Here is a 25,147-nt window from a genome sequence, read left to right as displayed (position 1 = left end):
CCCAGTTCTCTCTTTTCGTATCTCTACAGGGACTAAACTTATTGCTCCCTCCCCCCAAAGGAACAGAGTTTGTCCCTCTTCCACAGGTAGCTTCTGGCTTCTGTAGCATAAGGATAGCAAATCCCAGTGAGGACACAGGGACCAAATTCAAAGGCAATGTTTAAACTGTAAATAAAGGAGCTTCCATGTGCAACCCGCGTTCACTGTTTTGATGGGATTTTTAAGAACGTCACACATGGCCAAGAATGTCACCTACATGTCACTCGGGTTTGGTCAAGATCAAGCTTGTCCTGTAGACACATAACAAAAAGTCCTGGTCTAAGCTGTAATAGCATTATTGCAGCTGACTGAATTAATTCTTTAAAGATTGAAGCTGACCGATCTATTTCTCCTTGATGATTCAGATGTGTAATTTCTTGCTGGTTTTATTGTCCTTGCTTTCCAGCTCCCTGCTCTTGGTGACTGTGGATGTTTAAGAAGACACAGGCTGTGCCTGTGTATTCAAACATCAAGAGAAGAAAATCAGCTTCACAAGGAAGGATCACGCAGAGCTACCAGGTAGGGATGAGCAGGTATTTGGGAAATGGACCATGTGCAAACAGTAGATCTGGAGGAAACAACCTGGCAGGGCTGTAACAGAACAGCTATTCCACACCCTGCCCATTCTATGTCCCTGGCTCCCACTAGCTCAAGGTCAGTCTGGAAAAAGTCTTGATATCCCCTGAGTGCTTTTTTATGGTTTATCTTACTCTGCTTCCAAATCAAACTAAGCTGAGGAACGAGGAAGCACTCAGCACAGAATGGGAGCATCCATGCAAGCACTGGAAGTACATTAGCCACTGCGTTTCCAGTTGACATCACCACTTATATCAGAACATTTTCCCTTGCGGACAAACCCTAAGTATTACGTTCCTCTGGTAGAAAGTAATTTATTTATATAGCTTGATTTATACACAGGTGGCTGTTTCAAACTCTATGGACTTTAATAAACTGCAAAACAGAGCCCAAACAATAAAGATGAGTAATAAATCCTGCATTAAACCTCAAGCATTTGGGCACAACTTCAGAATGACAAAAGGCTCCTGAAAACGCCAAAGGTTAAGAAGTAAAGCAATAGCATCCTTCTTGTTGTTCTCTCAAAAAGCCTGGTAAAACTGACAAATTGCTGGCTTGCAAATATTCAGAGGTATACAGCAGCCATAAAACCACTTTAACTGGATGGGTAAACTGGGTTTGCAGCTGCCTTGAGCTGCTGAGACTATCAGTGAATCAAAGCCAGAATTTACAATATGCCCTGCAGGGTGGCACACTTGGGCTACTTAGGATGAAGCGAAGGAGGGGGGAGTGAACTGATAAAGTCAACGTTCCTTCTGTGAAGTCTCCTTCAAGCAGAAACTGTCAGTCACATGCTTTCACCTCACATATATTCATTTCAATCAATTTGAATACAAATGAGCATTACTATGTGCCTTAATAAATGTCCAAGGGATAGGAAATACCTTTTAGAAATGTCATTACAGTTTCTCGACAAAATTCAGCACCTTTATTCACCTTCACATGAAAAAATAAAAAGCCTCCCCAGCTCAAGTTTTAAGAGTCACGTTGATTCAGATACACTCAGGTTATGGGCCAGATCATGGGCCACTGCACAGAGATCGGCTGTGACACTGGGGACCTCTGAAGGGATTGCTGCTTGGAGAAGGCCAGTCTCTCCTTAAAGCAGGTCAGTTTGGCGATATTGTATGATTTCTTTAGAAAAGCCCATGCCTGGTATCTGATGCCTTTCTGTACTCGGAGAATGTCCTCCTTTGGCACATGTACACAGTCAAACAACAAACAGCCATCCATGTATACTCACATGCTACCTCCCAAGGCATACAACGCATACCCTCAGGTTCATGTTGTATAAAAATTGCCTTGGTGCAACACAGCCATTACATTCTTTTCAATATTTTGGACTGAAATAGCCACACAAAATAATATTTATTCCTTTGGGCTACCGTGGTGCCTTGTGTAGATGTTTGCTTGCTCTAGGAACACAAACCACAGTGAGCCACTTGTGGGGGGACTGTGGACCATGTCCTCCTCTGAGTATCAAGGATGCAAACATGTCTGGGGCTTACATCAGGAGACGGAGTTTAGCAACAGCTACTTATGCACTTTCACTTAAACATCCGCAGAAGAGCCAGTCAGTCTCGCTCCATGTCTCTGCTTGGTGTGTGGCACTCACCGTTAGGGGAGTCATCTTTTCCCCAGACCTGCAAACACTTAGCTGATTTCTGCATGCACCTGAAAATGTTATTTCCCAACTGACTCATTTCCAGTCATGACAAATCTTTCACGTTATAATTTTGTGGCTACTGGAATAGTGCCAGCCACCTTGCCAATAGCAAGGCTGTGCAGTTTGCTGATGGGTGGCAGTGCAGAAGCAGAAATTTCCACCTGGGCAGAGGGGATGTTGAAAAGCTCTGGGTGGTTTGGGAATCCCCATCTGAGGCTGCATCTAGTTAGCATGAATGTTAAAAAACTTCTGCCTTTCCTAGTCAGCGTGGCAGTGTCCCCAAAGTCCTAGGCTAGAATTTCTCCTCACATGTGAGACAAGCATGGACATCTTCCCTAGCAGCAGGTGCATGTGTTGGTGGGGGCAGGAGTGGGTGAGGAGCTTCCTCTCACAAATCCCCACCTAATATTTGCTTTCAGATGGATTTCCTCGAGAGCTAAGTGAGTCACAGTGCTGGTGGAGCATCATCTCCTTTCCGCATATCAGAGGCGCCATCCTCACAGGACTGAAGCCAGAGCGGGTCCAGGCATTTTCCTTATCACTGTCTACAGGCCAAATTTAGTTTTTTATTCGAGGGCACACACAGAGCTGGTTTTCTGCATCTTTCCCTTGGAACACCTTATTTGGTCACACATGTTCTATTTAATACAACTGAGAGGAAAACTACTTTATATTTAACTTCACATAGGGGGTGCCAGGTAATACTTGGATTATTCTATAGATTTTGAAATAGCTTTGTTCTTGGCAGCTCAGAAAATCTCTAAGGAAACATATTATTTAGCTTAGTAGGAGATATATTCAATTCTTTTTATGTGAGAAAATGATTGTAAATGATCATTTATAATAATATAATGCTGTAAATCATCTATTTTGCTTTAGAAAAACAAAATCAGAAAAGTCTCAGTGTCTTCCTGATATGTTTCTCATTTATGTCCTCAGACCTGAAGCGTATTTCTTACAAGAACAGAGATGTGTGTCTCCAAATTAATTTGTAGGACTGTGATAATAAATTAAATAGAAACAGAATTAGAGGAGCATTACAGGGAAGACAGAGCATGAAATGAAGGACAGTTGCCCCTTGTTGACCCAACTGATTAGAAACCCAGGGCTCCAGGGTGGGCTGAGTTATGAGAGGAAACCACTGATGGAGTCGCTTGCTGCTTTGGTATAATCCTGTTCCCTTACAAAATTTGCATGCAGCCCTGTTTCCTAGAGGCAGCAAGAATCCAACAGCAGGAAGCAGTTTCTTTGCTCTTGGCCTTAAGTGCTCTTCCTGCCTAGACACACCTCAAATCCCCTTTCTTAGCTGTGTTGCAGGACTTCTTTACAGCAGTTCTGTGTCCTTCGTATCTGGTCGTTCTTGTTTCCCTGTTGGATTTTCCAATCCTTCTGGGTATCTGAGGAAGGCACAACCTTTTGCATAGCAATTTTCAGTGGAGCCTCTCCACCAATACAGACTTTGCTTTTCAACTAGTGACATTATCTTTAGTTTGAGCAGAGGCTTCTGCCAAGGTGCTTATTGGCTTCTCACAGCTATCTCAAATCAAGAGAAGTTGTTACCCTCTGTGTAATATGATAACCCAGTCACTAAAGGGACTAACAGAGGCATATGGAAGTCTACACTTATCAAATAGCTAGAAAGAAAGAAAGAAAGATTTATAAATGTCCTAAAGAAATTTATTTTGAAAAAGGTTTTAGGAACTGGGGATTTCAGATTATGCCATTCATGTATGCAACAAGGAGCAATGATGAAGAGACCCCAGTGGTTTCAACTGAACAAGCTGAAATAGAGAATCTTGCTATTGCAACCAAACCCTCATTAGTTTAGCGCCAGCACAGGTCTGTCTGCACGGGCTGCCTTCACCTTCTGCCAACCGCAGTGTGTAGAAGGGAAGCCTCCAAGGGGTAAGAAATTGCTGAAGAAAGCTGTGCTGCCTGGTCTGGTCTTTCATAAGCAGGGAGGCAGTCACACTTCCCAAAGCTAATCTTGGTATCCGTTTGACTATGACATTTTTTTAGTTATTTCCTGATGTGCTTGTAGTTATTCCCAGGTAATGAATACCTCCTTGGCCCTTGACTGCAAATTGCCTCATTTTAACTGAAGCTCTGCAGTGCTTCTGTCTTTGTAGAGTAAAAGTATTTCTGCTTGGAGCTAGCACACTGGTGACTGGCGACAGATTCTTCCACAGGACTCTCATGGATTCGATGAACCTCCCTTTTACTGTGCTTGGTTAGATCTCACAGTCTGATTCTGAATATTTTAGTGACGTTAAGCCTGGAGAAAGATGTCAAAAGACCCCTGCAAAAATCTAGGGATGGAGGGAGGTTTCTGATGTAACAATAAAAGGCTTTCAAGACCTCCCGCCCTGTATTTAATTGCATTATTATTTACAATACCCATTTATTTGCAGTCCGATCTTTGATGAGATTGAGGCTTATCACTTTCCCCGAGTCTGGAAAGAGTAGAGAGTACAGTGGTGTCTGGCTAAGCGTGGACAGGAGGCCGAGGAAGCGGCTTGCCTGGAGGATGCTGGCTGAGCAGGGCTGAAGTCCAAGGTAGCCAGACGGCAGCTACAATCCTGCTGTCAGCTGGGAGTCGGGAGGGAGCTGAGCTGGGGATGTAGGCTGATGACGGCTGTGTAACCACTTCATCCGTGGTGATTAGCAGTGACTGACCTTATGATAAAGAGCTGAATATTTAGTTTGAAAAATTGCAAGAGGTGCCACAAGTCTCCAGCCTAGCTCTGCGCAGAGGGATGAGGTGCTACTCATTCTTATTTAAAGCTCCTGTATGGACAAACCTGCTACTTCTGTGGCTCAGCAAAATGCAGCAGAGCAGGTCAAACACCCTTTTTCCTTTCTGTGTACTCAATTAATGTTGTTTAAATTGCATTGGTGCTTTTAAGTTCCCTGTAGCAATGGTTTAATTTCTACTAAAAAGAAGTTACAAATTTACGGTTGTCACTGGCTTAGGTAAGTATGTTAATTTGAAAAGGAAAAGAGCCTCTAAGTGGGATCCACTCCAGCCACTTGTGATATCCCTCCTGTTTAGCACAGGACCTTTTTGTATTCCATGTCAGATGGCTTCACAGTGTTCACTGTTCAGGCCCCTAGGAGAATAGATTTGGGGATACTTGTGCTTTGAGAAAGAAAGAAATACCATACATTTGTAACAGGATCTTCCCAGATCACACGTTATCAGTCTGCCTTTTTAGCTATGGAGCTCCTGAAGGCTCCTCAGGGCTAATTTATTATATGCTATACACGCTGCATACACAGTAATGCTTAAAAAAAATATATAGTAGGAATAAGCTAGAAATTATGGAAAGATCTTAGATATTCCACTATCATAAGCAACGAATGTGATGGCTCCTGGAGCAGTCTAAGTGACAAGAACCTCTGCTATCCCAGTTCTTATACTTTTGGGCTTTTAATTGGCATGATTTGTTGAATGCTGATAATTTACTTAACTCTGCTTTAATCCTCCACTGTACTGAATAGAGGTTTCTGTTGGTATGTCTCTGAGATTTCTCCAGCAGTGCTGCTTGACCTTGTTGTGTAGTTTAAAAGGAGACTGAATGTAACTATCAGATAAGGTGTTTATTTATTATTATTATTTTAGCAACAATTTTGCACTGAGTCTGAAGGGCACAGACAACCAAAACTGTAATTCTCGATTTTCTAGACTTCAGACCAGGTCCCACTTTAATCCAGATCTTTGTCTTGTTTCTCCATGCCTCCTTTTGTGGTTGCTTGCAGAGGCTGCTGATTAAGCAAATGGTCAGCTTCTTACTAGTTATACAAGGAGACTGCACCAATGGCTGGACAGTTATTAGGGTAGATGTCCGGATGCAATGGATAATTTGGAAGGAAAAACAGGATGAGAAGCAGCTTAGAGACCTGCACTGGTCTAAACATCATGATTCAGGATCCTGTGCTTTATGCTTCACTGCCCATGTGGTGGATAATGCCCTTCACCCTGACTGAACTGCTCTTTTGTTAAATCAGTCAGTGCCCTGGTCACATTTAGAAGATGGCAGGGTTGAAGAAGACATGGAAAAGTGATCATATCTGCCCATATTTCCCATCTACAGGTGTCTTTGTAGGTGCTATAGCATAATCCTTAGGCTTATCTTTCTGCTAAATGTCACAAACCACTTTGAAAATGAAAAATAAATACACTGAACTGTCCTTGCAACAAGAAATGGCTGCTCTGAATGCTGGAGGGACCTCCTCATGTCCTGCAGTGGTATGCAAGGTAGGGCTGGTTTTACGCTGGGAACATTCAACCTAAAACTTTTGGGTGCTTTTACACTTGTAAGGAGAAAGTTACGCTGCTCACTCAGTGCACCTGAGACCTATAACCACACAGTATTTATCTCGGGATACCCACGGTTCAGCTCAGTCTATGATCCTAGCAATAGCGATCAATTTGACATTTCAAAACTCAGATCAAATACAAAATCATAACGAGGGTTATGTTCTGCCAAAGCAAACAAGTCTTCCCGGTGGGTGTGATTTACTTGCAACATAAATGCAAGGCTGAATACTGTGAAATACACAGCTCCAATTTCGATCAGCCAGAAAAGAGAGCCTTTATCACGACGCCTCAGCCTGCTTTCAGGACGTCATAGGAGTTTGACAGGCTGTTTTCCATCAATGACTCCGGAGGACATCATAGGAAAAATCAGCTGACAGGTATTTCTAAATTTCTTGTAGGTAATTAGGAATATGTTGTCTCAGCTCTGACAACTGCCCTGACTTTTATTAGCTGGGCTTCTGCTTCGGAATGATGCCAATGGCATGGGCCAGGAAACGCATGGGGAAAGTTAACTGCAGCCTAAGTGTGCGATAGTTTGCAATGTTTCTGCTAATTGGGGTAAATGCAAGGATTTAATTTTAAAGCAGAATTCTGTGATACATTTATCTTTCTTAACATTATAAAATGCAAAATCTGGCTTAAATAAAATTTAACCCTTTAAAATACATAAAAGAAGCTGGGAAATTGCTCTGTATAATTTTAAAATGAATGAAAATTTCTTTGCTCTTGACATTTTCTTTTATGCAATACAGTGCTACTTTAACAGCACTATTTTTAATTTAGAAGGCGATTAAATGCAATTATGGTGTACAGATGACAGAGTTTATAAATCCCAACATGAGTCCTTGTGTGCTTCTTTTCTGCTAATTTATATTGCATGTGGCTTCTGCTATGCAGAAATCCCAGTTCCTCTGATTAGAGATCCTCAAGTCATTTATTGGTCAATATAGGATCCCCTTTTGAGCACGTACTGTTGTAGAGACCTACTGGAAAAAGACCAGAGCAGGCCTGCGAACATGTCCTTTCTGCATTTAGCAACACCTCACATAGCACTTTCTGCAGAAAAGGGTATCCTGCGGTAGGACCTAGGCTCATCCTTCCCCCTCTGGATGGGGAATCCATTCTGGATTCTTGTGTGTATTGCACGCTGTGCTGGGTACACAACTGGCTAAAAAATACAGCCTTTCAGAGAAGGAGGAATAACTTAGAATCATAGAATCATAGAATAGTTTGGGTTGGAAGGGACCTCTAAAGGTCATCTAGTCCAACCCCCCTGCCGTGAGCAGGGACATCTTCAACTAGATCAGGTTGCTCAGAGCCCCATTCAACCTGACCTTGAATGTTTCCAGGGATGGGGCATCCACCACCTCTCTGGGCAACCTCTGCCAGTGCTTCACCACCCTCAGCATAAAAAATTTCTTCCTTATATCTCGTCTAAATCTACCCCCCTTTAGTTTAAAGCCATTCCCCCTTGTACTGTCGCAACAGGCCCTGCTAAAAAGTTTGCCTCCATCTTTTTTATAAGCCTCCCTTTAAGTACTGAAAGGCTGCAATAAGGTCTTATAATAGGCACTGTACTGTTACTGCGTTTTTTCCTAAAACATTCCATTTACTCTGACGTATCCTACAAAAAGAGACTGGCTGATTATAGGTCATATTGCCAACCACGAACAGTTACTTAATCATTCAAAGAAACCTGATAATAGGACCAGCCTGGTCCAATTGAACTTAATGCTTTTTTGCTGGTAGCTTCAAGGGGAAGAAGAACATGGTCCTTACAGTCTTCAAAGCAAAGACAAGTTTAAAAAAAAAAAAAAAGACAATGAAGAAATTCTGTCATCAGTACCTTGACTACCCAGGTTCTTTCCACATAGCTCCGCTATTAAAAATACAGATCTATCATTTAAAAGTTGCCCTTAAAAATAAAACCAAAGCAGAAAGAAAAGCCACACATTAATGTGGCGACCACTCCTCATTCCTTTCTTCACCCATAAAGCAGAATGTTCCTTGCAAAAGAGGTGCTCACAAAATGGGTGTGTGCCTTTTTCATAGGCAAAAACGTGAATCTCCTCCTGATAATCAGGTAATTACACAAAGAAAATGGCAAATGTATACATAATAATTATTCTTCATTTGGCAATACATATGTACTGGTATAATGTATTCTTCCCCATCCAGATGTATGCCAGGTTGCTCAATGTCTCTGGTTTGGAAATGTGGCCCTACGGATTTTTATGTTGTTTCTTTATCTCTGTTTTCCAAATCTGGAGAATTTAGAAAGCAGTTCAATCATTACCGTTCCTTTGAGCATTTTTTCATAAAGAAAAGTATAAGGTTAGTAACACCTCCTTGCCAGATAATGAAAAAAACATATACAAGTTCAAAATGCAAGCTTTTTTAACCTTCACAGTTATGAGAGGGAGATATGTGTGGTAAGCTGTTGGTCTGGTGGATGAGATGTGTTCACTCTTCTGGGAAGAACAAAACAAGCAAAGGATTCTGTTACATCAGAAATATGGGACTAATTTACATCAATGAGGAAAGTAAATATGATATTTCTGTCTCTTTCTCAGAACCATCTTAAGAAATGTCTCATAACCAGAATACATGTGCTAGCCAACTCGGAAATGTGCATCACAGCATTGAATGTTAACTTCCCTCGGACAACCTATGCATGAAGTGCTCATTTACTCATTAGTTGTCACTGCTGGTGGAGTCATTAGAATGGCAATGAACTTTCTACTGGCATAATTGTTGCTGACTACTCAGCCTCATACGTTGTGTTTCTATAAAATAATACAATGAAGATCCTATTTCTGTGAGATGGTGATGAAGCTCTAATACTTTGTTTATGAAATTCTGGGCCATGGCCCTTCATTAGAGTTAATACAAATTTCTCTATACGGTGTGTCACAATTTTTGACAAAAACATCTTTATGGCATTTTATTTTTATGGCGGCATCTACATTCACAAACGGAAAAGGTCCCAGGGGATTGCCCAAACACAAAACCTACAATGTTTGCCCTTGACGTCCTCCAGCTGGAAAGAGCAAACAGTATGTTCAATCCCTGGGAGATGATTTCATGAGTATGATAAAAAAAAAAAAAGAAATGTTAACTAAGGAAATTATTATAAATACTGCTAAGAATGCAAAGCCAAGTTTTCAGAAGAAGGAATGGAAGCGAAGTGAATGACTACATGGTGAAGAGAATAGTGTAGCAGATATTTCAAGTTTAGCTCCAGCACTTCCAAATTTAGGTGCTCAACTTTAAATCTATATTGTCGGAGTACAGTGCTGAGTGTAATTATTTGCAATTTTATGTATTTTGGCAGTGTATTCCATGTATAACAAGTGGTCTTTTCCTATGCCAAGCCATCCCTAAATTAGACTTGAATGAACTGGCAAATTAGAAGTATGTCATCTGGAAGAAATGGAGGATGTGGTGGATCCGGAACAGAGATTCCCAACCTGCAGCCCCTTGGCTATTGGTGCCTTTTGAAAACAGTAAAGGGACTTTCAAATGAAAGCTGTCCTTGGCAGAAGGAGGAGTGAGCTGAAGGAAGCCAAAGCTGTCAACAAGCCGCAATCCAGAGACACTGGTAGTTGTACTCTCCCAATCCCAGCTGCTTCCCTGGCCCTTTGTGCTCTGTAGGACAGCAAGAAATCGCGCAGAGAAACTGCAGGCTGCCTGGGAAGGAGGTGTAAGCCTCTATGTCAGCATAAATCTTCATGCTGCCAAATTATCAGAGGGCTCAGTTGCACTGGGCTTGTTTTGTACACCTGGAGGTAACTTCTTGCACCCTGCACTTTGGAGAATGTTCTCTATTTTTGAAGCCTCGAAAGCAATGGCAAAATTTTAAGAGAGTTATGCGGTGGGAGATATTTCACCAGCTTCATCCAGCTCCGTTTTGGACTTTTTTCCTGCATGAAAAATACTGAATAAATCTAAGTTGTTAGTGACTGGGGAGAGCGGAGACTGCCTGAAAGCAGTGAACAGATGTGTAGGCTGAGTGAGAAATGATAAGAGAAAACTCAACTAAGAGGATTTAGGTTTCATCAAACTTAGACCATTAACAGAGGAATAGAGAGAAATAAGGACTGAGGAATGATATGTATATATAAGGGCTTAACATTCATGACTAATTCTTTTGTGTGGCCCTTTCAAGGATTTTTAAAGGTGAGAACGATGCATTGTTGGCCTCTTGCAGAGCAATACGTTTCTTAGGCCCACTTAGGACTCAAAGGTGCTTTACCTGTATTTTTCAGCATAGGCTCTATTTACAATTCTATAGACTCCAGTTAAACACTGTTCAAAATTCAACTGTAATTTTTCTAGGAAGGGGAAATGCTTGGGCTTTTTACACCTGTTCTCAGTAATGACCTCTGTGCTTTAAAACAAATGTAATAATTCGCAGGGTTTAATGGGCTTTTGCCTTCAACAGCTACAAATAATCTAATTGTCTAGCCACTCTGGGTACTGGATGATTTAAGAATTAAAGACACGATTAGAATCTGTTACAGTAATTAGAATCCATTTTAAACCAATTGCCTGTGGCATTACACAGTCTAGTGAAAGAAAGGCTGCTGGCTAAATCTTCTTCTTCCCCTAAATGCAAAACCAAATGTTAGTACAACTTCTTTTTTAACTAAGAAAGTCAAGGTTTCAGAAGTCAAGTAAATCAAATTTTCTGTGCTTTTTTATGCTGTTTTTAAATACTTTATATATCACTGAGCCAATGGAACGAAGACCACTGATTGACTGGTCTTTGGATCAAACTTGTGAATTTAGTGAATAAAAGGAAAATTACAAATTTAGTGAATGAAAGTGTTATTAGGTAAATTAGAAGTCATAATGAAAAAGACATGGGTAGATTGGGAAGCACTAGGAGAACTTCTGCATGCCCCACAAATCAGCTAGAAGTATTTGCAGGAGTCAGTGAGCAGGTGCATAAGGGTGATCCAGCTGATATAATGTTCCTGGATTTCCAGAAACTTCTGACCAACACTGTTTTGTCAAGGGCTGTTGACAGAGAAATTAAACTCTAATGGCAGAAGAAGAAAGGTTCTCTTGTAGAAAAAGGATGGGTTGAAAGACAGAAAACAAGGGGTAGGATTAAATGGTTTGTTTACACAATGAGGGCGGTAGAAGGTAGCGTCCAACAGCCCTCTGTGTTCATCAGTGCTGCTCAGCCCATCCGTGACCTGTCTGCATGGACACTGGAACTGAGTAAACGTGCTGGCAACACGCAGCTGTTGGCTGTAGAGAATTGCAGAAGGTCCTCATAAGTCTCAGCTAATGGACAGCAAAGTAGCAGACAAAATTCAGTGCTAAGAAGCAAAGACTTATACATTAGTTGAGGGGGAACCCTATCTAAATATGCAAAACTATTTGTCATTACTCAGGAAAGAGAGGAGGACCATGAAAATGGTAAGAGGGCTGAAGCACCTCTCCTGTGCAGAAAGACTGAAAGAGTTGGGGTTTAGCCTGGAGAAGGCTCCAGGGAGACCTTATTGCAGCCTTTCAATATATAAAGGGGGCTTATAAGACAGATGGAAAAAGACTTTTTCCCAGGGCCTGTGGTGACAGGACAAGGGGCAAAGGCTTTAAACTGAAAGAGGGTAGATTTAGGTTGGACAGAAGGAAGAAAATTTTTTACGATGAGGGTGGTGAGACACTGGGACAAGTTGCCCAGAGAAGTTGTGGATGCCCCATGATAGGAAGTGTTCAAAGTCAGGCTGGACAGGGCTTTGAGCAGCCTGATCTAGTAATAGATGTCCCTGCCCATAGCAGGGGGGTTGGACTAGATGATCTTTAAAGGTCCCTTCCAACCCAAACCATTCTGTGATTCCAAGATTTTGGCGTCACTGAGCTCAGTGTACAGGGATGGTCCTAAAGACGAAAAGAAAGGTAGGGCTTATTAAGGTGGGAATTGAGAACAAGGCAGAAAACATTACTACACCACATGTGTCCATGTCTTGAATATTGTGGTCTGGCCACCTATGTCTCCAAGAGGATGTAGAAGCACTGGAAAAGGTTCAGAGAAGGGTACAAAGATGACCTGGGCATGGGATACTCCCACACAAACAGAGCTTATATAGATTGGTAAAGCCTGGTAAAGCAATCATTGAAGAGGGCTATGTGACGGGATGGACTAAGGATTTTGACAGTGAGGGAGCTATTGAGGGTCTCTGATTGGGAGGTTTCCCCCTCTTCCCCTGGTAAAATGAGCCTTTACACAGTGGAACGTGACGTCTTTCATTTCTTTCTCTTGCTTTTTACCCTCCATCTCGTACATCATGAAAGTTCACAGGGCACCAGCTCAGCTGCAAACTGCAGGAGCAAGGGGAAGCCAAAGGATAGCTAACTGAGGCTGGAGGGCAAAACCTTGAGGAACTCCCGCCTCTCCAAATTTGTCAGTGAGATGGCAGCCACACCGCGCACTGCAGAGAGCACGCTCTGCCCAACACCGGCTCTGTCTGTGCTAACTGTAGCTATGTGAATAATTTATAGCCCTGCCACTCCAAGTAGCACTGGGAGCCTGGAGACTGGTAAATGATACATAGAGCACCTCTTTGTTCAGAAACCATTTCCTGTTAGTAAATGATACAGAAAGCACCTCATTCTTCAGAAACCATTCTGAGTTGGATGGTGGCAGATCAGGAGGACAGGGTCAATGACCGACTGACAGCAAGTTGCATGGCTGATCTGGAATCTATCAAATTTTCTTACAATACTGGCATTTTTCTTTATTAGTATAGCGATATGCCATGGTGCAAACTCAGTCCAGCCTGGCAGTGTCTAGCTCAGCAGCTTCTTTATAGCTTGCTGTGTGCCTGCTTCCCTGTCTGTCATCTGGAGCACATCACATTTGCCAGAGCTCATTCATGACACAGTTGCTGGGCTGGGAATGGACCTGTTTTCCTTCAGCTCGTCTCCCCATGCCCCTTGCTTCCACAGGACTAGCAAACCAGCTCAGCACCACTTCATTCCTGCACACCTCAGTGTGCTTGCCTGAATTCATTTATATCTATTTAACCTGCTTGCTGTTTTGATGACGTGATGTGTGAATGAGATGGAGTTTACTCTATTAACCCACCTATTTTCCTAACATCCACCGTTCCCTTACGTGTGTCCTCATCCAGCTGCAGCAGAGCAGGACTCTGTCCTCTTCACTCATGCCACACTTGAGTGCTTTCCGATAAAATAAAGAGTTGTATTTTTCAGAGTTATATAAATAGGGACCGTGTTGCTATCACTTGCCATAGTAATAACAAATAACATCTGTGGCTCATCTGATCACGGTTAAAACAAAATTCTCTAGAGAGCAGAAAAGGTGTTTTTACAATGGGTAAGTTGTTATCAGTCATTACTGCAAAGAATTGTCCTAACTTTTGAAATTAAATATTGAGATATCAAAGAACTAAACCCTCCTGCTACAGGACATAAACCATGTTCTAACTAATAGGGCTTAAATAATAATTTTTTCTGGATTCATTTTAATAGTGAGCTAATTCATATACTCTGGCAGTAAGCAACTGTCTAAGGAAAGATGCTGAGCATTGTGGACCACTGGTTTGCCCCTGGAATGGTCATTCTGATCATTCTGTGAATTTATTTGTGTTTAAAAAGGACAGTAGTTTCACGCACACTAAGCACAGGCACCACACACAAACACAGTACGTACAAATTTAAGGAATGCTGGACTTCTTCATGTTATATGGAGAACGCACTGAAAATGCTTGCACTTAGCAGTGTCCAAGATTGGAAAAACTAGACAGAGTAAGTAATATGTTTTCTTCTGGATTGATAAAAAAAAGTGACTGTGGAGATAGAAGGTATGATTCATCTAATCTAAATGAAGACATCTACATCTGAGTTACTCTAGGCTTCCTTTATAGTTGAGAGCTAGGTGTTTTTAGGGTGGAGTTCACCTGGCCTGTACTAGACATCTACATCTGATCAGCTGAGTGCACCCCAGAGCCATACGTGATGCTGTTGAACCTCACCAAGGCCTTGGAAGATGCAGAACCGTCCTCCTGTTGAGAGAGGGCTCCCACTATTTCTTGCTGCGCAGCAGAAGATACAGCTGTTTTAAGTCATAAAAGTCCTAGGCTGCTTTTTCTCAGACTCTGGGCCAGGATCAAGAGGGAGGCCAGGAGACGATTCAGAGCGGCAGGCAGGCAGCAGTGTTAGGCATCATCTCCTTTCCTTCCCCTCAGAAAAATGGTAATGGATTAGAGTTACCACTTGCAATAATTTGTATTAGTCAGGGAAGTGGCTAATTACCTTTGGTTGCTGGCAACACTCATCTCTTCCCGGGCAAGAGAGTGAATTTTTTCTGCTTTTGAGTAAGTGAGCTGCCAATGCTCAGGGCGTCTACAAAACCAGATGAGCTGAAAGGGAACTGTGCTTTCAACACTTTTGAGAACCACTGCCCCAGGTGTGCGAGGAAATCCCTGATGGCATCAGACCCCAAGCTCTTTCCACCTCCTTTGCTGTGAAACTGCTCTGGACTGAGAGTGCTGTCACCACGGGAATGGAAGAGTGGCACTCCCATGCCTAGTTTTGAGCCTCTGGGTTTTGCCAGTGCAGGAGTCCAGGGAGTCATTCAGGGCACCTATTTTAGGCTGCAACTCTGAACCGTTCTGTGGGGAAACTTTTCTCATTTACGGTGTACACAGAGTATCTAATGCCTCCTAAATATAATGCATAAATACCCTACCCTACGCTCCGAGAAAGGCAGAAAGATCTGCCCATAAGAAACATCTCTGAGCGAATTACCCTAATAAGAAGTTGGGAATAACTGACTTACATAAAACTGGGAAATCTTTTTTTCATTTGAGATCATATTTTCTTTTCAGATCTTAAGATAGTGATGGATAATCAATATGGGAAATAAACACATCTTTAAAACAAACTTGAACCCAGTAGTCCTATCACTGATACATATTCTTTCAGTGATAGTGCTGCTCAGTTCTCCTGCATTTCCTGTTGTCATTGTTGATTTCTATTGCATAATTGCTACATTACAGCACTTCTTAGACTATGGCAAGCAAAATATTGCAGGCAGAGAATACAGTTTTAGACTGCAATATATATGTCAAATCATCTCAAAGGCTAGAAATCTGCAATTACATGCTGAAATATTGCCTCACTTACCAACTGATATGGTCCAAACAGCAATTATTTTTGCAAAAGCCTTAGTTCTTGAGTTAAACCGGCTGTGATGGATGGGGTTTCGAATGGCAATATAGCGATCCAGTGAGATGGCACAGAGGTGCATGATGGAGGCAGTGGAGAAAAGCACGTCCAAGTAGATCCAAATGGCACAGAGCTTTGTAGGTAGAGGCCATGTGTATCCTGCACAGGAGAAAGTTGACACCAGCTAAGACTGGGACATACACACATCTTTTGTTGTGACACATATGTCTTAGTGCATGTATCCTTCTAGTAGAAGCTGGTAGCAAGTGATGGCTTCAACAGAAGCTTCCTGACACTGTTTTAAGAAACCTTTTTTATTTGCTTGCAACTTTCTAACTCTGTAGCTTTGGGGATTAACTCTGCTTCTTTCCCAGGCTACAAGCAGCGTATGTTTTTTTCTTTTTAATTCTATTTGCATAATGCTAATGCTTGATGTTATAATTAACCATTTCTGGCAGCAAATCTGTGGAAAGAGAAGCAATTTTGTCATTGTAAACCTGCAAGTTCTCAGTCTTGGTTTAGGACTTTTTATCCATGTAATTACTGCATTATTAACACCTGCTGATATGCAAAGCTGCCTAAATTCTGAAACTGAAACTTTAGATTTAGTGGCAGCTGAAGAAAGAAATGTATTTTGCTGCATACCCGTGATATTTATCTCACCTTTCTTTAGCTACCTACCGCATACTTAAATAAGGATATTCCCTGTATCAATGAATATTGATAGGCTCCTCCAGAGAGAGCAATCCAAAGCAAATGCATTAGTGTTTACCAATATCCAACCTACATCTTCTTTGCTGCAAATTAAGCCTTCCCTTTTTTCTTGTTCTTTCCACTAGCCGTGAAGAATAATTGATTGCTGTCCTTTCTGGAAGCTATTGGAAGATGGCTATCATGTCTTGCCTAGTTTTTTCTTTTTCTCTTCCAGACTAAGCAAAGCCAATTCCTTTATCTTTTGCTTACAGATGATGCTTTTAAAACTTTTGTGCTTCTTGTTTCTTTGCCTTGGAATCTATTTATTTAATTTATCCACATCTTGCTTATCGCTCAGTGACCAAAACAGGACCGGTACTCTTGCAAAGGCCTCCTGACTGCTAAGTGAAATACAAAATTGCTTCACAGGTCTTGGAGGGAACGTCCTTACTTACACAACCCGGAATGATGAGTGCCCTCTGTATAAAAATATCATACTAGTGACACATGCTTAGCTTATGATCCATTTTGACAGCCAGATCTTGTTCAACATTCCTGAAGCCTGGACAAATTTCCCCAGCAGTAGTTGGTTTGCTATCTTTTTCCTAAGTGGATATCTTTGCATTTATCCTCACTGAATGTTATTTGTTCTTTTCAGACTTTCTCTTCAGGGGTCCAGACGATTGTTGATGATTCTGATCCTGTCCCTCTGAGTGCTTGTAACCTCTCCCAGTTTGGTGCTTTTGGAAAGCTGTGTAAGCTCACAATCTATACACTGTCCAAGTTGTTAGGAGCAGACCCAGGCTAAGCAGAGCCCTGCAGGACCCCTATTCAAAGGCCCTTCTGGTCCTGCAGGGAACCGCTAATAACTCTCCTTGGAGCAAGTTCTGCAGTTAGCCATGTCCTTATCTTGTGGTGATTTAATTTAGAGCATATTACCCGAGCTGCCCATGACGGTGCAGCATGGGGCAATGCCAAAGCTGGTATTGTGAGAACACGCTAGTGTCTCTCTCCTTTGGAGATGCAGTACAAGATTTGCAACAGCAGGAACAGAGGGAGAGGCAAGGGAGCTAGCTCTGTGCCTAATTAAATTTAGTCTCGGTGAGCACTGAGGAGACCTATTTCTTGGTGCTCTTGGACTGCTGTAATATGAGCTGACCGTGACAAGCCGTACAGCATTTATGGATATGTTTTATCTTGTTTTCTGGTCTTCCAATGGGGAATCTGGTCTCCAGAGTGTGTTACGTGAGGGCTGGCTTTCAGGGGTATGTCTTCCCAGCAGCATCTCTGTCAGGCCAGGACAGTTTACACAGGGAAAAGCGATAAAGTATTTTTACACTTGACAACATGCATCTGTTCTCTTGCTTCAGTGGCCTTTGGGAATGCATTCATCATATCCTTCTAGACCTCTTGTCCTTGCTCTAAACCTGGATGGGGCAGGGATAAAACAGCATCCATCAGATAAACTACTTTGGAGACTACAGGGCCGAGAAAGGGGAAAGTACATGACAGGAGCCAACTGTGGATGCAATAAGAGTTAGGAAGGGTATAGATAACATCCTCCAGGCAGGCCTTGGGACAGTTTATGTGGGACATGGCGCAGGGCACCTTTACCTTGTGCTGTGTTCTGGCCATTGTCCAATTCACCCCTCAACATACCCAAGGGGAAACCAAACCAAACCAAACCAAACCAAACCATGGTTGCAATTTAAAGATTGGGTAGGCAGGGAAAGTTTTACAAGGTCCAGGATTTCATGTGGCCCATGAGAGCTTATGAGGTCCAGGAGCTTGTATGAGGGAGTCCCATCCAAGGGACGGGCAAGTGATGCTTGTGCATCTATAGACGTTCAGGTTGAGAGGCTGAGAAGGAGGGCAGGTAGACCCTAGGATGAGATAAGATTTTCGTCCTGATGTAGCCAGATAGTAGCATCCAGGAGAGGAGAAATGTTTTCTCGCAAGGCCTTTCAGGTGAGGAGGCAAACAAGCCAAGGTGGCCAGGATGGCTGGGCTGCTGCTTGTTGGTAACAGGAGACATGGGAAAACTGTTTTGAGTGAAAGGCTAAGGAAGAGGTGTAAGGAAAGAGGAGAGGAGAGTCCATAGGCACGGGCAGTTGCTGAGGAGGCCCTGTGCACCGTCCTGCCTTGTCAGAAGCACATCAGCTGATGCCATGTCTGGGGTCATCACTGGGCTGGACAGGAGCCCTCTGAAATGCCTGGTCCTTCCACTGCAGCAGGGAGTTACACAGCATCTGCCAATAATCCTGACAGCTGCTCCATGCTGTTACTGTCGCCCCACGGCATGGGACGAATCTCCAAGGCAGGAGCAACAGGCATCCAGCACCCTATGTGTTTTTGGGTGGGAACCAGCGCTGTTGTTCAACTCAGTGAGTTTTCTGCTCTGTGGACACGTCCACCTTGGCAGGACTTGCTGGGTGTCTTTTTTTCCAGCAGAGGCTGGTGCTGCTGGGTGGATGGAGAAGCCTGCCTGGCCCAAAGGGTGCAGGCTGGGGCAGGCACATGGCTGGTGTGGCCGGGCATCTGAATGGGAATTGCCCATAGTATCTGTAAAGCTCTCAAGAAGGAAATCATCTCTTTTTTGAGCAAAACAGTCACAATCCCACTTCAAGGGGCTGCAGGGCAGGTGGCGGAGCACTCTTGTTCCACAGCCTTGGAGGTACCCCGGCAGAGTGAGGCGGGTGCAAAGGCCTCCAGTTTCGGCTCAGGACTGTCAACATAGGTGATGTGGCTGATGCCAGCTGCATCCTGCCTTTCTCTGGGCAGCTGAGGCCAAGCAAATGCTGCTGCGTAAGGGGAGGTTTCCCTCTGCACTATCACTCGCTGTCCTGGAGGCTGATGGTGCACCATGCTGAGACGGCTCTTCTGGTACCTGCGTGCACCACCAGATGATTTTTCACCCCACATTACCCTGCAAAGGCCTCCCCTTCTCGACCTTGCAAGGGAAAAAGCAGGGAGAGAGGAGGCAAAGCCAGCACACTCCCTCCCCTGTGGCTTTAGGTGCCCTGCTGCTCCTCCGTGCCGGCGATCGTAAAGGAGGGCGATGCTGCCTTCCCCCCATGACTAGGGTTTCGGCTTCGCTGTGTGCAGGAAATCCCATGTCCCCACCTCCAAATCACTTCCGAGCTGCGGATTTCGGGCAGCTCTTTCCTCGGCAGCGGAGCCCGGCCAGCAGGAGTCCCTGTTGCATGTCTCAGGGAATCATGCAGGATTTAAAAGGGTTTTGCTAATCTCACGCATCGGACAACTTCTGCTCCTGTGGTTATCTTTCACGTTGTTTCTCCCACCAAAGGTAATTGCACCACTAATACAATAAATTACAATGTTACACCATCACTGATGCCAAATACAGTTTGCAAATGCTACTGAGGGCAATCTGTGTAGAAATACTGAAACTGGGAAATAAACTTCCAGTTTTCTGGATGAAACCTCTCTTAAGTCACAGGCTCATGCTTGGACCTTTAGTCCCAAAAGAGTGAAGCGATAGAAATCTTTGCAAACAACCTCACTTTCCTCGTGACGTTGTCTGGCTTCTCCTTGAACTGCAGCAATTCAGTTGTGGCACTAGAAAACGCATTTCTCGAAGTTTAGAGATTGTAACAGCCTGACAATATTGGTACTGAACACATAGGCTGCTGCTTTTTCCTACGTGAGCTGTGCTGCAAGTGATTTTGGTGAAAATGAGAAGAAAGATCTGCTATTAATCACCTACAAGGGTATGAACTGTGAGTCATTATTCACTTAATTCTTAAATAACTTATCTTAAGAAATCATAGCTTTGCATTTGTAAATGTTACTAAAAATTAGGCAGAATTAATTCCCATCCATTTTTTAACTCCCACAATATTTATTCCAGCATTTGCTGCTCAGTAGATGTCTAAGCAGGGTATTGGTGTTAAGAGAATTATTTACGTTTGTATTATTTCATTAAAAAAAGTGAAGTGGTTGCCTACTTTGAATCTAAAGGTAGTCATTAGTGCTTCTGTGCATATTTGCAGAGCAAAGTAACTGGCAGGAGCCTACATTCTCATTAGGAATATTGAAATTTATAAGCCAGGGAAAAAAACCTGAAAGAATAGAGAGAACAAAGTATCTTCATATATATACACTTTGAGACAATTTCCTCCAGCAACTGAGTAATAAACTAGCATTCTGGACTGTGTTTAAAATGCCTGTAATTAGAAATATAAGGTAGGAAAATATTCAAATACTTCACCTATTCTTACATCCATTAACCAATTACATATATCTCAACTTGTATGGAGTGATTACAATTTTTTGTGGTAAGAGAATGAAATAATAATAACAACAACAACATGTGCATGCAATGTTTAAAGCTCCTCAGTACATGCAGTAGGTTAGATAGCTAATACTCACCATACAGTATGGTTAACGTTGACACAGGCATGACAAGGAAACCCAGCAGCATATCAGCTATTGCAAGTGACATTAGAAAATAGTTAGTGGCATTCTGTAGTTTTTTCTCCAGTGATACAGCCATGATGACAAGAATATTTCCAGCAATGGTTAAAACAATCGCTATCACTGTCAGCAAAGCTGGCCAGTTTTTCTGTGAAAGCTGAAACAGGGAAGAGTAGCACGGTAGACTCATGTTACTTTCACATGAAAGATTGGTTAGGTTTTCAGAATCCACAGTCAAGTTAAAGAGATGTGATATATTAATCTCTCCAGCTCCGTAAACATTTCTGTAGAGTCTTCTCTCATGATTTATTTGTATTAAGGAGTTTGCAGTTGGGTTCATTGAGCTCTCCTCATCACAAAGAATATCCATTGCTAAGTCTGAAACCGGTGAGATAAATAGTGAAAAATAGGGAATTATCACCCTTTGTCACCATCAGGCTTTATATTCCTCAGCTGTCCATGCCAGAAGTTGAGGGAGCACAATCTTTTGTTGACTGTATTTTTGCCACTAGCGTGATGTAGAAAAACACACCAGAATTACTCTGAATGCTGAAATGTTTTGTTTTCAGTTCCATAGGAAGTCCAGTGTAGGCATACATTGAAAATCCAGCTGAAAAGCAAAACCAAACTGTAGGATAGCGAATGTGGACTTGAGGCTTCAGAGAGGAAAACATTGGAGAAATAAAAGAGAAAAAACTTTTGCAACCACTAGGACTCCCCTCTGGAGCTACATCTTATTGCTATTGGTAACTGTAATCACACAATTTTAAACACAGCAGTATTAAAATAGCTTCCCATACAAAACAGCAGAGCTCTCGCTTCCCTATTAAGAAAGTTGATTAAAGATTCCATCCAGCATCTTTCTCTTGAAATAATTAGATATGCTCTTATTTATAGTTCATCTTCCATAATATGGCTGATAGTCTCTGACTTCTGTTGTATTTCAGTATCATTTTCAGCCTCATATCAGAAATTACACATTCTGCTCCATGCTGATTTTTATAGCTAATTGTACCTTTTGGCCCAGCCTGGCTTCAGAATGGAAATTAAACAACTAGGTACTGTGATAAAAAAATACAATTTAAGGAAGACTTACATTGTACTCCAGAGCCCCCTCTCAAACAGCAATTAAGTGCACTTTGTACCCTGATTTACCATATTCTTCACTGCGTTTAGCCAGTTTTGTGTCCTTTTTCTTCAGCCTGCTCCAAAATGGTGGTATTTGGAATAGTTTTTTGACTTCTAAACTGCACACTTGAGTGAAGCCAGTTCCTGTGCTGTGAGGCTTGCTCTTTTCTTCTGAGAGATAGGCTGCTTGCCGACTCTTTCCTTGAGCATTTCCCCGCCCCAGGGCAAGCTATATTTAAAATAATAATAATATCAGAGCCCTTCTCGAAGTGACACAAAAGAAAGAGCACACACACACACACAAAAAAGCAGCCGGCATGGAGGAATTACTGATTTCAACAGGAATGGAATTTCTTCCTCGCTGCCTTGTTCGGTTTGTCAGACCTCCCACTATCTGGATGTCATAAACTGCAAGGTAGCAACAGCAGAGGAGGGCAGGGGAGGGCAGACCAAAGAGGGTCTTTTTGGTAAACTAGCAGCTTTTGCAGTGTGTATTTTGGAGGTCCTCTGCTTGGGTGCTTTTTCAATGCATGCTTTCCATTTGCAGAGGATGCCTTGCAAACACAGCTGCATGCAATTACAGTGTTTTACAGGATGCAGGCTTACAAGACACAAAATCTAAGGCTCACGATGGTAGACACTAGTGAAAAATATAAGTGTGAAGCTTTTTCCATGTAGAGGGGAAATTATGACACCCTTAAAAGGAAGGAGTAATATTCAGTCCCTTTCAGTTTTAACTCCAGGTCTGTGCTGACATGTTAATCAAATTGGCAAGAGATATTTATAAAAAATTGAAGTCACTCTGATGTCATGCTCATTTGTCAGGAGGTGGGTGTAACAATCAACCCCAGCGACCCAAGGAAGTGTCCCAAATAAAGCAGTTCAGTAAGGCAAAATGGTATACAGCAGAGGGGGAAACAAAACAGCCTTCCACCATTTCTGCCTCATACCTCTGCTGCCAGAACACGAATTAAGAAGTAGCCAACTCTTCAATTTTCAACATAACAAAAAACCTACTCCCAAATTCACTGAGACTTACAGCTGAGGGGGTCCGCTGCTCCCCTGCCCATCCTGAAATACATTGCAGATATCCCTCATGTAGAGGGCAACGGCAGGCAGTTTGGAGTGAGAGCTCGGAGAGGTGCGAGTGTGACCGGGCACCGGTGGGTCCCGGTGTGTCTGCGGGCCCGTGGGAGCTGCAGTGTGCTCGCATAGCTCAGCTCTACATGCAGCACTGCTAACCCTGCTGCAGATCCCAGTGGGCTGCAAACACATGGAGAGTTACCACAGCTCAGCTGGCAACTGCTAATCTCTTCAGGGGTCAAAACCTTATTAAAGTGAGTCTCAGAGCACCTGCCAAAGCCCGTCTGAATCTATGAGGCACTGTTACAGAAAGCCTTTTACAGTAAAGTTCCTCTGGGGCTGGTTTTGCTCCCAGCTGAACCCACACCAACAGCCATCACAGCAGGACAGAGCAGCCAGGCAGTTGCTCCTACTGATGCCCACTTGGCAGTTGGAAATGAGTCATCCCAGCACTTAAGTTTCCCAGTCCCATAGATGAGGCCATCAGGCAACACGAGCTGGTAAAAAAGGCTGAGAATGCTGAGTTTAGCAAGAAATGTTTCAGCCCTGGCAGTCCTGTCCAAGAGCCAGAAGAGACCCTTTCTCTCTCTCCTTTAACATGATAACCAAATGGGTTACTGTGTTCACCAAGTGAATTAGGCATCCGTGCTCCAGAGGGTTCGGCCGCTGTCCCCGTGAAGATGCCCTTTGACATGAGCGTGCAGATCTGCTGCAGAGGTTGTGCTCCACTTCTGTTGAACGCAGCTACTGTGAAAAACAGGGCACAAGACCCTTTAGCTAGGGCTCCATATAATCCTTTGTGAGGAACCCAGGTGACCTGTTATTTTCTTAGATGCCTCCTTCCAGGCTCTAATGGCTCTTTAATGTAACAATCATGGGTGGGAGGAAACCGTGGGTCAGAGGCTGTAGCTGCCAGCAAAGCCCAGTTTCGCCAAGCAGAGCTGTGCACCTTTCTCCCACTCCAAGGATGAGATGGAGGTTTAGGACCTGGTCTTCTCCTTTCCTGAATGAATACGCTAAGAAATAGGCTGTGTGTAAAAGGCTTGTGAATCCTGATTTCACATCTGCAGCTCCCTGTAGACCTGAAGCAGATGCCTAAAGGACCTTCCTGTTCCTTACAGAGTAGCTTCATCTCCCCTTCACTGCAGTGGTGTTGACTTTCACTCAGATACTTCATCCTTCCTCTGCTCCAATGACTCATTTAAGATTGTGGCTCTACTCTGGACATCAGGAACATAAAAGGTAAGTGCAAACAGGCTGAATGTTGCCTTGTCTAAGACCTTTGCAGGTACAGTCATAAGCTCTTCAGATAGGTACTGCACCATTTCCTTTGATCTAGGTGTAGACACATCACTGTAAGGTCTGAGTGCCTTCTGAGCACCACTCTGTCCCCCCAGAAAACTATCTGACATATGTGAAACTGAGGCACAGGTAGATGAAATGTCTTTCTTAGGTTTGCACATGAAACGTGGATGAGTCAGAAACCACTTTCATGTAGCCCAGTATGTCAGAAACAAGTCCATGATCTTACGATGTCCTCTAGCAAAGTATGTTGCATGTGCTACTGAGCACAAGTATATTGTATTATTTATCTCAGGGTGTTTTTTGACTGCAACAACCACCACGTCCACTCCCTCCAAGAACCTGAAAATGGCTTCCCTTCCATATAGTGTCATTACAGGCATCAAGCAACAAAAAAGTATCCAATTTTCCTGGGCTGAACCCAGTGAAAGGAGGGTACCAGGTCTTCCACGGGTGCTCTTGTCTCCTTGCAGAACTGAGCATGTGCTCTGCCTTGAAAGAAGAGTGAGATACAACTCCTGGATGATATGTTGCGTCTAAAGCCAGCCTTGACCATTGCTTTCCCTGAAGGTGAATAGCTCTGGAAAACTGTAGGTCCCATGGTCTTCCATTCGTAAACAAACTTGCACTCCCGTAGCAGCAGAGCCTCACATGCTGCGACCTGCAATCCCAGGCAGCGTGTCTGCACTAAAAACAAA

At 43.0% G+C, this 25,147-nt stretch overlaps 1 protein-coding gene across 1 annotated transcript in view; it reads right to left on the bottom strand.

Annotated features, from left to right (window-relative positions):
* The window catches only part of HTR2A (5-hydroxytryptamine (serotonin) receptor 2A, G protein-coupled), a 25,398-nt gene extending 3,994 nt beyond the window's left edge, over nt 1-21,404 (bottom strand). Inside the window, exons 1-2 of the mRNA XM_009322821.1 lie at nt 20,892-21,404; nt 15,765-15,965 (exon numbers count right to left, since the gene is read on the bottom strand). Coding sequence (XP_009321096.1) covers nt 15,765-15,965; nt 20,892-21,306 — 616 coding nt within the window. The 5' untranslated portion in view covers nt 21,307-21,404. The remainder of the gene's footprint in view (nt 1-15,764; nt 15,966-20,891) is intronic.
* Between the last annotated feature and the right edge of the window lie 3,743 nt (nt 21,405-25,147).

Source organism: Pygoscelis adeliae, unplaced genomic scaffold (assembly GCF_000699105.1).
Source record: "Pygoscelis adeliae isolate BGI_AS28 unplaced genomic scaffold, ASM69910v1 Scaffold74, whole genome shotgun sequence".
Classification (NCBI taxonomy): Eukaryota; Metazoa; Chordata; class Aves; order Sphenisciformes; family Spheniscidae; genus Pygoscelis; species Pygoscelis adeliae.
Note: the sequence above shows the minus strand (reverse complement) of the source record. Positions and strands in the feature narration are given on the sequence as shown.